Source organism: Diceros bicornis, chromosome 4 (genome assembly GCF_020826845.1).
Source record: "Diceros bicornis minor isolate mBicDic1 chromosome 4, mDicBic1.mat.cur, whole genome shotgun sequence".
NCBI classification, from domain to species: Eukaryota; Metazoa; Chordata; class Mammalia; order Perissodactyla; family Rhinocerotidae; genus Diceros; species Diceros bicornis.
The window spans coordinates 76,285,099-76,301,635 of record NC_080743.1 but is presented as its reverse complement, the minus strand read 5'-3'; the positions used below and the strand labels follow the sequence as shown (position 1 = coordinate 76,301,635).

The window sequence follows — 16,537 nt, the reverse complement described above, 5'->3', positions numbered from 1 at the left end:
AGAGATGGCCAGCCTGGATCTCCCTGGGCAGGTTGAGGTGTCCTGGCCTCCTAGTACCACTCTCATCTGGCTCAAATGGCAATTATTGGTGCCAATCATGAGATCCTAGAGCCCAGTAGGTAGGAGAAGAACCTGTCACAGAAAAGTCCTGGAACCACCATGGTGCAACACTGCATTTTCTTTCATGAGGCTCTGGTGTCTTATTTCTCATTCTCAAACCATTTGGTTCAGTTTTGTTCTCATTTCAGACCCACTAATCAGCAAGCATCACTACAGGTGTACCTCACCTTATGGACAAATACATATTCTTGAAAAATTGAGAGTGATGGAAATGGAATTTTGTAAATGAAATCCTATTTTGAAGCCATCAGTTGGGCTCTGTGTTTAAAGGTAACATAGAAAGGAACGAGATTCTGAAGTAGGGATAAACACTCCCTAGCTGATCTGCTTTTTAAAGCTTAGATCTTATAGGTGAAAACTGTATCCTAGTTATTTTATGATAGGCCACAGCCTCAAAGTTATGATTATCCAGAAAATACTGCATTGGCCTCCATGATCAGATATAGGAACACTAGGAATAACGCTTTGTCTAAATTATCCAAATTTATTTATCAATACTGTATTTTTTCTGAGTAAAAAATAAATCTGAGAGAATCATTTAATGCAGTAATTGAATAAACTTGAACTTTGGCAAATCCTGGTGAGGAGTCAGAGGTTAGTGGTTTTTAGTCTTTTCACTTATAAGGGACACCTCCTATTCTCTTTACATAGCCAATGATCTGAAAGATTCTGTCTACAAAATAAATTGTATTTATTAAGGATAATGCCTTCATTTTCCCAGTTAGAATTTCTTCGCAGTCTGTGCTAACTGTATTAACCTGATTTAATTCCAAGTAAAGGTAAAGAAATCTGGCGTGGTAGAACCGCTTTTAGGAAATTTGAAATTTTATGATATCCAGTAAACTTTTTGGAATATTAAAAATATCTCAGGGACACCAATGACTACTCTTATAGCTGTCTAAGTGTCCTGGGTCCCCAGGTTTGACACAATCCCCCTATTTAATTTCAAGCTCACTGTACAGAACCCAGGAGGCAGAACACTTTCCACAAAAAGGAGGATCTGGTACTATCAGGGCCAGCCTTTGGGCATCCAGGGACATTAGTGGAGAAGCAGTAGAGGCTCACTGTTATTGCACATACTTAATGTGCACCCAGGCAAGGTCGACACATTTCCCCAATACTAAAGCCTTTAATCCTGACAACCTCTCGAGGTGGGTACAGTATGCCACCCCATTTTACAGACAAGGAAATCGAGGCACCAGGAAGTAAAGTGGTTTTCTGGCCAAGGCCAAGGTTGCACAGCTACAGTGGCAGAGCTGGGATTTGAGTCCAGGCACTGACTCCAAATCCCACACCCTCAACCCTCCGCTATATTCCAGCCTCACCAGAAACCCACCACCACTGTGCCTGAATTGAACAGGAGAGAGGGGCCTTGGGCTAATGCCTATACCTAGTCACAGAGACAGTTCGGTGGATTTATGGAAAAGCACAGCATCTAAGGACTTGGAGAACAACAACAAGAAGCCCTCCCAGCTCCCAGAAAGGGCAGAGAAGCCATTTCTCTCTTCCTACAAAAATGTAAAGGAAACCCTTCAGTCCCTGAAATGGTTTTTTCTGTCTTCATAAAGAAGTTTGACCAAAAAAAAAAAAAAAAAAAATGTCAACTTTCCTTTCTAATCTTTAGACTCTTCCTTAAAGAAAGTGAATTCACTCTGCAATGCATGTGGAGCACTGTTACTTCTCAGACGTCTTCCACTCTACTACATCAAAGATCAACTCGCAACCTTTTGCTGAAATCCCTTGCCTTGTAGCCTGTCATTCTCCATCTTTTCCTTATCATGCACACAGGAGTTTTGTGAGTTTTGAGGATGGTGTAGACGCCTGAGCGCTACACCAGGTGCATTTCAAAGAGATCTGCTCACTTCTTGATTGCCAGGATACAAGGGGTATGTCACATCTGAGCTTAGCTCATTGCAATCTCCTCAGAAGGCATCTGCAGAAAAAGCACCATGTCTCAAAGTATCCAGGCTAGGTTCATGTTTGATCTGACCAGTCGAAGGGGAAGTGGAGGATCACATGCCTGATGCCCAGACTCAGCTGCTCCCGTGGAATGACCTGGATGGAGACCGTGTCTGCTGAAGGCCAAGCCAGTCAGGGCAGTTGGGCTCCTCCTCTCCCCAAATTTGTTATTTGCCCATTGTCCTGGGATCTTGGCAGGAAGCAAGATCACAATTTATTTCTCTGCAAGTTCTTTTCTACGTGTCTTCTGCCCTCAAGATATGGCATTTTATAAGATTTTATTATTTTAAATCAAGGGAACAGTTATAAAAATGGGGTTGAGAAACATAGGAAATTACAAGAGAAATGACTAATTCATCTCCATACGTTCTATCAGTTTCATTGTGGTCAAAAGCAGGTGTTTCCAGGCTATGAATAAGTAGTTTGCATTTTCAAAATTAACAAATTGGACCAACACCAAGGGAAAAAAACCAACCATACACAGCCCACCAGAGAATTGTTTACCAAAGAAGATGAAGCTCATGGCGATGGTTTGCAAACACCACCAGACTAGCTTGTGTAAATTCCCTTCGTTTAGTCATCGTTCTTCAGCCTGTCACAGATACTGAGGGGAAATGCAGAAACAGGAAATTACAGACTATTTTAAACAACATGTTTTATTAAACTCACTTGCTGATGCACTTTATGGCAGGATGCGAGACTCAAGTGTTCATAACTTACATCTTTGAAGGGCTTTTCCTAAGTGAGTTCTCCCAGCTAAAATATGGCATGTACACAGGGCTGGAAGCAATCTCTAAACTAGTAACTGTTTCACCCCAGGTCATGTAGCTACATCACATAAAATGGGGAATTTTTAGCCATGTGAAGAGAATATATCTCACTTATACATTATAACTCTAAGAAAGCAAGGAACACATCGTGTAGTAACTTAAAAGATCCTTAATACATTTATTTTAAACCAGAGAATCAAAACACAGCAATCTTAAAGTGAAGTACTAGAAACCATACATTGTCTCTTTTATTATTTAAATATTGATTTCATTCTTCTCTTCGTGGGACAGTTCTGCGTCTAGTTTGAAACATCATTGTCAATGCCACGGTGAATCCGTTTTTGAAAAGGTCTAGCAAAATTGACAGGGATGATAACCTTAACTATGAAGGAAATGACTTCAAATTTAAGGGGCTGTCGTAAAAATGGATTTGAGCTAATTATTTTCAAAAATGTTTTCTGCTCACAATTTGAAGAATATGAAAGTCTAGCTGCATCACATACGAATCCCTATATCCTTGTCTGATATTTATTGTGGAGTTGACATCTCCTAGCACCATGTCTTCTGCAGGGTGCTCTCAGCTCTCTTCTTGATACCCAGAAAGGAAGTAATCGAGTGGAGTTGTAATACAAGTTCATGATTGGAGGGGTGGGTGGCCATGCTTTGATGGCGTTAACTATGATCTCTAAAAATAAATGTTCGTTCAGTTGCTTCAGCATTTATTTAACAAAGCAGCATGTGAAATGCTCTAAATTTCTATTGTCTTAAAAGATCATGTTAAAGATGCTTACCCTAATTATTGATTGGTTGTCAGATGGTCACTTCCACCGGTTTTGAGTTTTTCTACCTTCCTCCCCTGTACTTGGCCCTGCCATCCTGTCCTTTCAAGGTGAAGCATAGACTAATAGGATTTTATGAGTGGAAGCACTTGATGAGAATACCTTTGCTTTTTTTAAGTGCCTTTACCAGACCATCTTCTACAATCACCCACTTTTAGAAAGGAAAGACCAGAGGCAAAGGTTAATGACTTGGTTAATGACATGCACCTAGATGCCTAGGGGAATGGCAATTAAAGGCAAGCTTGGGGAGCTGGGCTATTTTCTTAAGTGTAGATTTCCCCTCATTTAACTTGTAAAAGTCTGGATTCTGCCATATCAGGTTTTTCTTAAAGCCAAGCACAGCAACAAGAAAAGGTGCTATTTCCAGGTGGGTAGACAGCAGTGTAGGGTGAAGGCTGTCTTAGCTTTTCCAATCTCTGAGGATATAACTATAGAACCCAGTTAATAGATTTAACTTACAATGAAGGGGTGCCTTGGCCACTCTGGAAAAATCTAACAATATATCCTAAGTAGAAATGACACTGCAGGGACATAGGAAGTCCCAATGCTCTCATACCAACAACAGAAAAATTTTTATTTGGATGGGTGTCTAGAGATTTTTGGGGGCGGGAGAAAAAGGATTTCTTTTAGTACACAAGAAATATCCTAGAAACAAAATCTTGATGACTAGAATTTTAGTGCTGCTGGATTCAAAGGCACCACTCAAAGCTTTCGTGGGTTCTACTGAGCAGATGCATGAGCCGCAGCCCAGGTGAGTGCTGTGGAAAATCACCACCTCCATCACACAGCTTTGGCCATCAAGAAAAACATTATCTGGGAATGCTGGGGGCTTTTAAAAAGCAAAAGGATCAGTCCTTTCTCTCGCATTTAAATCTCCATGATGTATTACACTCATAATAAGAATGCTACATTTAACAAATTAATTAGCTTCCAACTAGCTTTCCCTTTTTGTCAAATAAAATATTAGCCTCTAAGAATAACACTAATGCAGAATGCTACTAACAATAATCTGTGGCTGTTTTAACTATTTACATACAGGTCATCTTCTCAACAATTTGACATTTCATAAAGGAATCGACTAGCATTCAGTATTTATGGCTTTATGTTATGCTATTTTTTTCAGAAACTTTGCGAAATCTAAAATTTTTAGATTCTTTAATATAAAACCTCACCGATCACCAACCACATCATTTATTAACATTATGCTCTTAATCCACAGAAATCTAAACCTACAAACTAGGACCATTCTGAAACACCTGTCAGATTGGCCTCTTCAAGTATTTTATTGGCCTCTTTCATTTTGAAAACTCCCATGTGGCCACTGCCCACCACAGTTTCTAGACATTTTGAGTTTTTTAAAGGAGAAAGAGCAATGCAAAAGAGAAACAGCCAATAATCATTAAAATAAGAAAATGAATGAATTTTGATCATTTTAATAAATATATATCAAGAAAACCTCACTTTATTACAACAACACATTCATATACAAGCATCTATTATCTAAGTTTTCAACATCAAATATTTATCAAATATTGAAAATAAAGGACAAAACATTACTAGACTATTTAGCCATAACACAAGAACATGTTTTAAAAATTCGTCCTTGTGGACATTGTCCAAATGATGATCCTACTCATACACTGTATGAATGAGACCTATATTTAATATTAATAGCAATAATAAAAAAAGCTTTATCTTGGAGAAACTGGGAGGACTTACTTATTTCCTCCTTTTGGCATTTGGTTCCTGTGAAGCATTGTTCAAGGAGGCCCAACTCAATTAGCAACCTTGGAAATTGGAATACAGTTTAGAATGAGGAGTTGGCTGGAGTAGAAGGAAGGATGGTCAGAGCGGCCCTCTGAACACTCTTGCCAATGTGCAAATTAAAGAAATTATTGAGAAAAACGTTGACCAAATACATAGTAGCGATTGCCCACTGAGTCCCATTTCTCCAAAATAACTCTCCGAAAACTCAAATCTTTACATTCTTTAAGATAAAACCTTATTGATCACCACATCATTTATTAACATTGTGCTTCTTAATCAACAGCAAAAGTCATATATAAAAAACCACATGCTTTTATAATCTAAACGAGTGAAATGATGCAAAACAGATTAAAATATAAAGCATGCCACTGGTTCATGAACTTCATTGGACAAGAAAACAAAACAAAACAACCCAAAACCCAAAAAACCCAGACCCCAGCAACAGACCGTTGCCATAGAAAAGATCAAGCAGCTAGCGCTGGTTTCTAACAGCTCTCTCTATTGTTTCCTCCATCCCTTTCTAAAAATGCCAAATCCAAAAGCAATTGGGCATCAAAAATAAAGGAAGAATAGAGATGTCGAATTAAAAGTTGAACGCAACAGTTCAAAGTTAACAGTTTCCAAACAATATTGATCCACCCTGTGTTTTTTTTTCCTGTTTGTTAAATCCCTGCTGTAACTCTGATTTATCCTTAATTTTCACACTGGCAAAAATTAAGATAAAGTAAGGCACCAAAAATCGCCCTGTATAACACCTCTCTAAAAGCCTCACCACTCATCACGGGCAAGCCAAGAATTTGCAGGGATCACCCTCCACGCATATTGTTGATTGCTGCCCCTAGACAGGTGTGTTTCATTGCGTTATATCCTATTTTCATCTGTCACACAAGACTGTTAAATACAAATACTTAACAGCACTATGAAGCCATTTCATCTAGCTCCCTGTCTTCAGTCTTTTGTTCAGAAAAAATACTGTATCATCTAGAAAAAGCAGACATCCTTGGCTGGTTATATTGATTTGCTTACCAAATAACTACCTAATTAATTGGCAAACATGTTGAAGTTTCTTAGCTAGTGACAGACTCCTTGGGGGTAATGGAAATATCACAAGGGGCCATTGTCCCCCCATCTAATCTACCGCTCTTTTCTGTAAGAAAACTAAGGTGTAGTTTTAAGCATTAAATCAATTTTTTTCTTGGTAAAATCACCACACTGATCAGTAGCTCACTGATGCCGACTACACAGATGTTTTATGCAATCTGCTCTCCAGGCATTAAAACGACACGGCATGTTCACGGCATAATTTTATCAGTTGTACAAAACTATAAAATCCATTCAAAATAAAATTTATGAGAGCTAATTGATCATGCTGTGCATGCTTCAAAGTTTCGGTGAAAAGATGGCTCATACTTTACTCCCTTTGCTGCAGCACAGTTTGTTACTTGGTGAAGGCTCCTTTTTCCTTAAGGACTTTTTCCAAGACTCACTCACATTGTTTTTTTCATTATATCCAGTCTCAAAATAATCATAAAATTGGCCTTTGCACTCAAAAGCCAGGTCATTTCCCACAGGTTCATGGCTTAGGGGGCCGCCATCCCTGTTGGTGTCATTATTTGCTTTCTCATCATTTAATTTGGCCTTTTCCTGAACACCAAGTGACCTGACATTGGTAACAAAGATTTCATTGGCAGGTATCTGGCCATCACCCTTGTAAATAGGTGCGCTGCCTACATCAAAATCCACCTGATGGGAACAACTCGGTAAAGGCAGAGGGGGAGAGGAAGAGGAAGATGAGGAGGAAGCGGAGGAGGAGGAAGAGGAGGCAGTGGTGGAGGCACTTCCGACATTAGCATTGACAGAAAGGGGTAAATTCAGGTAGTGACCACCACATTCTTGGTAAAAGCAGCAGGCATGAAACTTTTCACACTCCTCTTTGGCCATCCGCGGTCGTTTTCGATAAGGGCAGTCTTGAGCCATAAACCACTCTTGGGCAGAGGTGCCATTGAAAGAGCAGGCAGGAAAGCACCAGTTATTCTGCATGATAATTTCCCCATGGATCCTTTTCATCAAATTGTTTATAAGGACAGATCTTCGGAGGTACACTTCAGGATCATCGATAAACTTTAGCTTTTCTAAGGACATGTAAAGGATGTGGGCTCGTTCCTCAAAAATTGAGATGGTCTAAAAGTCAAAAAAGGAAGAGAAAGCTTAGAAAATGGACTATAAGAAAAATATCATCACAGCATATGTCTTTCTTGGCAGTTTCTGGGTCTGGGAATGTTGTGGTCCTGTTTCCCTCAGGTTCATTTAGTGATGCTGTCCCCCCTTCCTGACTCACTGGTGTGGTCAAGCACCAGGGACACCAGCCACAATGCAGACCTTAGCAGGGACAGGTCAGGTTGTTCACTGTTTTACGGCCCAGTGAAGGGGATGCTGAAAAACACAAAATTACGCTGCACTGTTAGAAGTCAGGAGAGCGGTTTCTCTGGAGGGCACAGAGGTAGTGACTAAAAGGGGGCACAAGGAGGGGTTCTGGGTTGCTGGTTATGTTGCTTCTTGATCTGGATGCTAGTGACATGGATATGTTCACTTTGTGAAATTCATCAAGCTGTACTCTTCTGACACTTGTGCTTATATGTGTGTGTATACAAACACACGCACACACACACATAGTCATATACTGCACATCAATAAATGTTCTTAACAAGATGCCAAGATGCAGGTCATATTGCGTATACTTCAAACCCTGGCCTAGCCATCAAGGAGCGATGAGATCTGGCTTTCAGTGCCGTCCCTCTGGGTTTCATACTTGCAATTATCCTTGCTTGACAGGGGACAACAATAATCAGTGAGGCTCAGACCCTACAAGAACCTGTCAGTTGAAGGGCCAGAGCAGGCTTCCTTCTGGGCCCAGGCAGGAGAAGAGATGCAGAGAGGGAATGAGAGGACTCACTCCTGAGCTATGAGATACCATCCCTGTATGATGGGACAAATCCAGCAGCAACTGGAAAACTGCTACAACCACAACACAGAAACTAAAAAGGGAATGAACTGCTGTGTCCTGGGGTCCAGCTCTTCCAGGTCATTAAAAAAGCCAACTGGTAGCAGAACCTGAGGAGCTGTGAACTAAACCAGCCCGGGCTGACCGAAGGCAGGAACTACCCATGCAGGGAGGGGAAAGCCCGGCACCTGCCAACGCATGCTAATGTCCTTTTATGAGCAGGGTCAAAGCCACATCTAAAGGATGGGGGTGGGGGAGAGGAAGATGAATTAAAAAATTAAAAACACTCTCTGCATGTAAGACAACCATGGTGCGGGTTATACTCTCCTTGATTAAACCAGCAGATAGTTTTTGAAGGAAGATAACCATAAGGAAAATGAACTGGTATTGCAAAAGCTTAGATGGCCAGCTCACACTTCTACGCACTTTCCCAATCCTATTATTTCCTTCTTATACATGCAAAAAAGTTAGCTTTGGTCTTTTCTTGGGAATGAATTATATATTTTAACGAACTAAACATATGCAATGAATGCACAATGAAGTGCATGTTTCTACTTTCACGCCCACATTCAAAGGATGGTGAGTCCACTCGTAAGAAGCCAGGAAAAGCTCTAGGTAACCACCCCCATGTGGGCACACACAGAAGTGGCATCAGCCACGGGAGCTAGAGCTCAGAGAAGGGGAGCGTGTCAGAGAGGAAGAAGTGCATTTCTGCACATGTGAAAGCGCAGAACCACCATAACCCTTAATGCCACTTGAGAAAAATTAAATCATTAGTAAAAAAGACGTTCCATGGATTATATAATTTTGTTATTTCTGGGCAGAGGAGCTCTTGCTCTCTCTTTCTTCAAATACTTGTGAAAAATAACACAGGACCCAAAAAAGTGACAATGATTAATATCGCTCTGCTTGAGAAGTGGCTCATTTTCATTGCTTGGGTGGAACAATTTAATTTCTGGAAATGGATCAAGCAACTGTTACTAAGTATCTTAAACTCTTAATAAAAATAATGACTATTAAAAAAACATACTTTATGGCTACAGCTGCTGAGTGGTGGGTGAAAATCCTCTTCTTCCACATACTTCCTCTTAAAGTATGTGATCTTGGATGTTGTTATAGGATTTGAAATTCCCCTGTAATGTGATCCTGTGGTAATAAATCAGATATGACAAATGACATGTGGTTTGCTAGAGGTTCTCCAAACAAAATACTTTCCTTTCCTTTCCTTCTAGAAGATAACTTGGCTATGTTTTTGTCTGTACATGTGGTGATTAAAAATAAACATTTGTCTTAATAGTTGCTATCATACGGAATCCTATGACCCAGGCCAGGCAAGGATTTCTAGACAATTATACAGGAAAATGACATATTTCAGCATTGACTAAATACTTAGAATCTTAATTCTGTGCACAGGCAAACAGCAAAATTCATAAAAGGGAGGAGCGTAACGACTCTGAGATATTTAGTATTTATTCTAATTGTTTAATTAAATCCACGATAACATAACACCACTGTTCAAATGTATACATATTTAACTGTAAGCACTAATAACCAAACGACTGAAATATTTTTGGCTCTAGGTAAGTAAACAAATCATTATCTGCACATTGGAGTTATAATACTGCTTCTTTCAAAACATGATATTCAAATTTTGAAAATTGTAAATTAAAATTTTGAGTAACAAAATCCTTTTGCTTTCAAAAATGTAACATGTCAACCATGAATAAAAGCAGGGGCTAATTTTTAAAGACCACAGCCTTTAATCCTTTTCAGCAAAACAGACTTCAATGAATACCTGTTTTACATTTTAGTTTTTTTATTTAATTGCTAGTACTACACAAAATTCCAAAGGAACTCACCTTAGAATATAAGAATAAAGAATCAGGAAAAACATATTTCTATTTTCTGGGCTTAGAAATTTTTTTCCTATAATACCAAAACCAACTGTGTGTTTAATAAAAAGAAGAGACATACAGCTGCTGGCCCAAAGTGCAGATTCCTTTACGTCTCATAGGATAAAGATTTCACTGTCAAGCCCAGTGGGGCTTGTATAGCTCTGAGAGAACCATAGAGTTCTATAGGGTAGAAAACCAAAATCCAAAAGAGTTTCAAAATCTGGCTTGGTTTTCTTAAAAATATAGACACATGATATATACAAAGCAGCAGCACATGTGGAGTCAGATTTGAATGCAATTTAAATATCACCTCTGGTCCTCTCCCTGGAGCCCTGGGCTCAGTTATGCGAGATGCACAGGCAGCCCCAGAAGTCCCTGGAGCAGGAGCTCTCTGGGCTCAGAAGGGCACCCCCACCCACCAGTCTGGCCGCAGAGGGCAGCAGCGGAAGGTCAAGGGCAATACCTGCCAGCGGGGGACTGGCTCCCCGGTCTCCCTGCAGAGGAGCCTGCGCTGGCCCCGGGGAACTCGGGCCTCCGTAGCTGTCAGCCTCCCATAGTGTCTGGTACCCAGCAATTTCAGCAGCTCCTTCCGAGACAATGGGCTCGCAGAATCTATTCATGGACAGAACCAGAGTCATCTCTGACAGCCTCAGATCTGAAAAAAAAAGAAAACAGCCCTAATCAAGAGCAAGCTAGGGGATGGCCTTGGCATCTTCATTCCTTTGCTTTGGGAAACTTTTATTGCTCGGTTCTCCCCTTCACCCTGAAACGTTTTATTATTTTTTCAAAGGAAACCTCAGCAAACTCTCTTGCTGCTATTAGCTCTGCCTCTGTGTTCAGCAATCTGCATTTCATGGGCGGATCTCTAAAACCCCATTTCTTATTGTTCTCAGATTCCCCTCAGCCTTCTTCAAGACAGCTGCTTTGCCTCCTAAACACATTTTCCTCCTGACCTCCCCGCAGAAAATGTACCGCTAAGAGTCTAGGCCAAAACCCTTGCGCTTCCTTTCTATTAATAAGGCAAAATCAATTTTCTAGTCAATCCCCCGAGAGTCTCCTTTGATGAAATCCGCTAATCAATCAAAGGAAAAGGGTTGGGGAGGCAGAAATCTCCACCGTAATCCCCACTGATGCTCTCAGGGTCGGTCTGTTCCGATGCCCCCCCGCCCCATCCACCTTCCGTTTCCGCAGGGCCAGTTCCTCTACAACATTCTGGGGCTCCCTCCACTTTCTTCTCCCAAAGCAAAGCAGACAGACACACTTGGTAGTTGTTTCCACCAGCCCTGATCGGCCTGAACTGGATCTGCCTCCAGTCAAAACACCGAGAGATGAAGACAGAAAATTGGCTCCAGTTTCAAGCCGTGAGTTGCAGTCCCACAGGAGCCAAGCACAACATCAACCAAGCAGGCAGAATATTAAACAGGAGCCAGGGCTTCAGGGCCAGAGGCAGCCGACAACTCTACACTGCAAAGCCCAGACACAAGGCAGGAACTTCCCAAGAGGCAACACACCACTGCCCTTCTCTCCAGTTCACGTTCTTCCCCAGGGCCTGCAGGGAGACTGGAGCCTCTCTGCTCCGTGATGCACCCTGGGCTCCTCCCTAACTCAGGTGGTGGGGGCCATTTCCATGTGGGCTCAGTGTCTTCACTTGGTCCTAAGTAGGGCTCAAGGCAGGGTCAAGAGTGAGTTCAAGGGAGAAGAGGCTCTGATGCTAAAGTAAAAAGACCTTGGGCCATAGATCAATGGTGACAGCAGGGCAGCCTCGGAGCCTTATTAACCACAATTCCTTTAGGAGACCCAAACCTCCACTATCTCACTTTGCCGTTTAAAGAACTGTCACAAAGAGTGATGTCAGACCTGCTTTCTGAAGATTGATTGTCTTTCAAACACACACTAAGGGTCTAGTTCTTGCTTTCTTCTCCAAATTACACAGCTTGTAATGTTTTGGGGAAAGGTTGAATCTACTATTGTCTCATGGGGGATTATTATTACCTACATGTTATAACAAGGGTCCACTTCCAGGTAAAAGTGAGGAAAAACAGCAGGGGAAGGGGAAATAGCTTCATTAAAGTGACAATGTCCTTCTGGCTAACAGAGCAGCTCTTGGTAGCAATGACTTCATCCTTCACCCAGGCTTCTCTCTGAGACCCTGAATTCTGTCCCAGCCTCACTGAAGAATGAAGCAAGGCCTTCTGACAGACAGGGGAGGTGTCCAGGTCAGTGGCTGGAGTTCAGAGCCAGCTGATTTGGGCTGCTAAACCACCTCGCCCTTCTCTTGTAAAATGCCCTCCAAAGAGGCAGCAGCAAGTACTCATCAGAAAACCTTATTACAGGAGGAAAAAAAAGAGGTTCAATTAATTCTCCAAAAAGAAATGGTGGGGCACGCCCTTTATTTTGCTCTTTGAATCATCAACCAAGAAATTTAGATGACTGATTTAACAAACTAAGCCATTCTAACACCCCTCAAACTCGGCATCCAAACAAGGGTATCAAACCTCATGATAATTTATTCCCTGGAGGACTCCCACGTAATGGTCCAATTTCTTAACCTAAGAGACAATTGTATCAGGAAGTGCAGTTGCCAGGAGCATATGAATTATGGCTTTTTCTGAGTCAGCAGCTCTCTCTTATTGACTGCAACAGTATTTTCCAGCTTGAAATTTATACTCACTTTTGTGCTGGATTCTGGGAATAAGATCCCAGCTTTTTGCCTCTGTCGAAATCTTATTACACACAAACCAAAGCAGGTTGACAAACCCATGCCCCGTAAGAAAGTAAAGCATTTGCAGGCCCCTCGAAGCAATTACCTTTGTTTAATAGGACATTATATGGGCCCTGTGCTGTTTTATGTTACTAAGAGTTTGTTTATATTTTAATGACTTATTGTTGTAGCTTTGTTTATATTTTAATGACTTATTGTTGTAGCTTTTTTGGTTGTTAAGGATTTCAGTGTTTCTATTTGTTAGTATAGTTTCCAGCAAGTGAAATTCTATCATTATGCATTTGAACTTGAAACATGGCATAATCGTTTTTATCTTGGCTGCTTCTTTCCTTTAGGATATCTAATTTCAGTAGGCTTTTCTTTTTTGAATTGGAAACTTTTACACACAAAATCCTAAACTGGAGAGGCTGAGTTCCACAAGTGATTTATGTAAGTCTGAATAAAATATAAATGAGGGAGGATTATTTGGGAGCAGGGAAGAGATTTTGCAATTGAGTCTTCCTAGTCTATTTAGAACTTACACTGGGATGTTAACAAATTAAGAAGGCAAAAGTAACATAAATGAAGAATTGGAGTGTGTGGCACTAAGCACCAACATTTCACCGGATTCTTTATTTGTATTATATGTACAGATCCAAACTGTCATTATTCTCTGTATGATGAGATTTACACTATAATTCTGAATTATAATATAGTTCAGTACTAAACTACTGAATTCAGAAGTTTAAATCATTTATGGCAAAATTTATTTTTTTTTAACATCAGAGGTGACTGAATTCAAAAGAAGGGTGTTAAAGTGTGTTTTGTTTATACATGGGTTTAAATAATAAAAAATAAAATGCCCTAACCTTTTATCCTCAGGCTCCTGCCTGTCTGCTTTGTCAGCCAAGTGGATGTAGTGGAATGACACCTCAAACATTCCCAGAAGGCTGAGGGCTAAAATGTCAACCTTTTCCAGCAAATGTTCACAGTAAAGTTACCAGGCATTTCTATACAATTTGGCTTTTCCAGATGAGTTGGGCTTGTTCTTTCCTGGGAGCCATTATGATGCTAATAGGAGCGGCTGGTACACAGAACAAGGTAGCTACAGATTCAGTGGCACCTGGAATCTCACAGGGGCCCCTGGTCATTCTTTGCCCACCCCTCCCCCACCTATCATTGGAAATTAGAGAACATCTGATTAAGAGCATTATAGCAGTTACAGGTCTGCTTCCAACACTGAAAAACAGAGTAGTAAAGGCCTGATATTTTCAATGCACCTTTGACGCTGCCAGTCTTAAATGTCCTGCCCAGGTGGAATCAAGCCCTTGACCTTGACATTGTCTCTAACAGGATCTCGACAGCTTGTCCAGCTCGTGGTAGTGGAAGGGGCCGGGTGGTCGGAATAAAATCCTTCAACCCCTCTAAATAGACAGATGTCGCTTTTCTGCCAGGCCCTGCAGCACACCTGTCTGCCCTGGGAAGTACATTTCTCAGCTGCAGCTCCTAAAGGCCAAGAGCTTTAGGTCGGGTCCCGGGGCCGGGAATGAGGATGCTGGGCCTGAGGGGGACGAGGGGGGGGCCCGGTGTCCGAGCCCCGGCGTAAGGTCTCCCCACCCCAGGCCCAAGACTGGGGTGGGAGGTTTGGAGAACCGCGCAGCAGCCACCTCATCCCTGCTCCCACACAAGACACACCCCCGGGGATCGGTGCCACAGCCCCTGAGCCCCTCCCCGGGGTAGCGAGCAGAGCCCTGCCGGCCGCCGGCCGCAGGAGAAAGTAAACAACACCCCAAGTGTCTGGGAACAAAGGCAAGTTGTCTTTCCACGGTGCCGGAGCCGTGCGCCTCTCCTGAAGAATAAGAGCTATTATTATTCTTTCTTTCTTTTCTTTTTCTTCTTCTTTTTTTTTAAAACCAAGTTTCCTTCTAAGGGAAATAAACACCAAAGGTAGGATTCCAAGGAAATGACTCACGGCGGTTGGCAGGGCTCTGGCGAGGCTGGCCCCGGCCCCGCGCTCCAGCCCGCAGCAGATGCCTGCCCGGCCCTCCCTCCCTCCCTCGCCGGCCAAACCCACTCGGAGCCCGCGGCTGCGGGAGCGCCCTGCGCATCCGTCGGACGCGGGCGGCGACGACACGGCCGGCGCTTCCCGCAGGCGTCCGCCCTGTCCGCGCCACCCTCAGCCGCCGGGTCGCCTCTCCCCCCGCCTCTGCGGCCCCAGCCGGGCACTCCGGAAAGTTGCTAGGGCCGAGGAGGCGGGAGGGGAGGAAGGGAGGAGAGAGGCGGAGGCGTGGACCAGGCGGGCAGCAGCCGAGCCCGCCGGGGAGGTGAGCTGAGGACAGAGGAGCCGCCGCCGCCCGCAGCGCGGCTCGGCTGCCGGGGAGGAGGGTGCGGGGGCGGAGGTGGCGGGGGGGGGGGGGCAGAAGGTGTCAGCTCCTGCAGCTATTCCCTTTTCTTGCAAACGCGCGCTTCTGACATCCACAATCCCTCCCTCCCCACCTGCCAGGCGCCGCAGCAATCAGACCTAGGGCATCCCTCCTACTGACCCCCGTCCCCTAGGATAAAGGAATACGCGGCCACCGAAGACCCTGAGGTCTCACCAGAGCTGCTGTCCCCTGTCGCCCTTTCAGTCGGCTCGGTGCGCGCTGGCGGCAGCCGGAGCAGCCCTAGAGGCGGCGGCGGTTCCCGCCCGGGTAAAGGCGCCGCGGCGCACGCCATCCCCGGGAAAAGCCCGCGCCGCCTCTGCGCCCAGCTGTGCCCTGGCCCTCGCGCCGCCCCCGGTCCCGCTCCAGCGGGTGCGCGTCCACTCGGTGACCCCAGCGCAGGCCCGGTGCCAGGAGGGCGCGCAGGAGGCCGCGTGGGTGCCAGTCCGCGCGAGCAGACGCTCAGGGGGACCAGCCCTCGCCCTCCGCCCGCCTTGGCCCTCCGCCCCCGCCGCCCGCGCCCAGCCCGGCTCTTACCGCGGGGTCAGCCGGGAGGCGGCGGCCGCAGCGCTCGCGCTGCAGCTTGTCCGCTCTGGGCTCGGCGCCAGCCCGGCCGCCGGTGCACACTCGCGCCGGTCCCGGCCCGGCGGCCCGGTCGGCGGTGACCGCTGGTGCGCGGCGGGCGAGGGTCCCGGCAGGTCCCGCCGCCGCGACTGGGGCGCTGCGCCGCCGTCGCTGCAGACGGTTATGGTAATTAGCGGCTCTGTCTAGCGAGGAGCGTGTGAAACCCGTCAATCCTGTTTGCCATTTCCCCGTGGATTTCCGAGGAGAGGTTCTGCAGGATGCCCCCAGGGTGAAAGAGGGAACATGACAAGCGCGCCCGCTCTCCCTCCCTCCCTCTGCTCCCGCCGCCGCCGCCACTCCTCAGGCAGCACACGGGGCGCCTTCCCCTCACCCCCACCCCAGCCCGCCCCCTGCCTCCTTCCCGCCCTCCCTCTTCGCTCTCCTCCCCTCCCCTCCCGGTGCCCGGGGACACGCGGGCCCAGCTCCAGCCCGCAGCCCAGA

At 44.5% G+C, this 16,537-nt stretch overlaps 1 protein-coding gene across 1 annotated transcript; it reads right to left on the bottom strand.

Annotated features, from left to right (window-relative positions):
* Window positions 1-5,105: 5,105 nt before the first annotated feature.
* On the bottom strand, window positions 5,106-16,333 carry SERTAD4 (SERTA domain containing 4). Its single transcript, XM_058539781.1, has 4 exons — window positions 16,010-16,333; window positions 10,815-11,006; window positions 9,487-9,602; window positions 5,106-7,636 (listed from the first exon to the last, which is right to left on the bottom strand). Exons 2-4 carry the CDS (start codon window positions 10,987-10,989, stop codon window positions 6,860-6,862), a joined length of 1,068 nt encoding a protein of 355 aa, XP_058395764.1. The 5' UTR covers window positions 10,990-11,006; window positions 16,010-16,333; the 3' UTR covers window positions 5,106-6,859.
* Window positions 16,334-16,537: the final 204 nt, after the last annotated feature.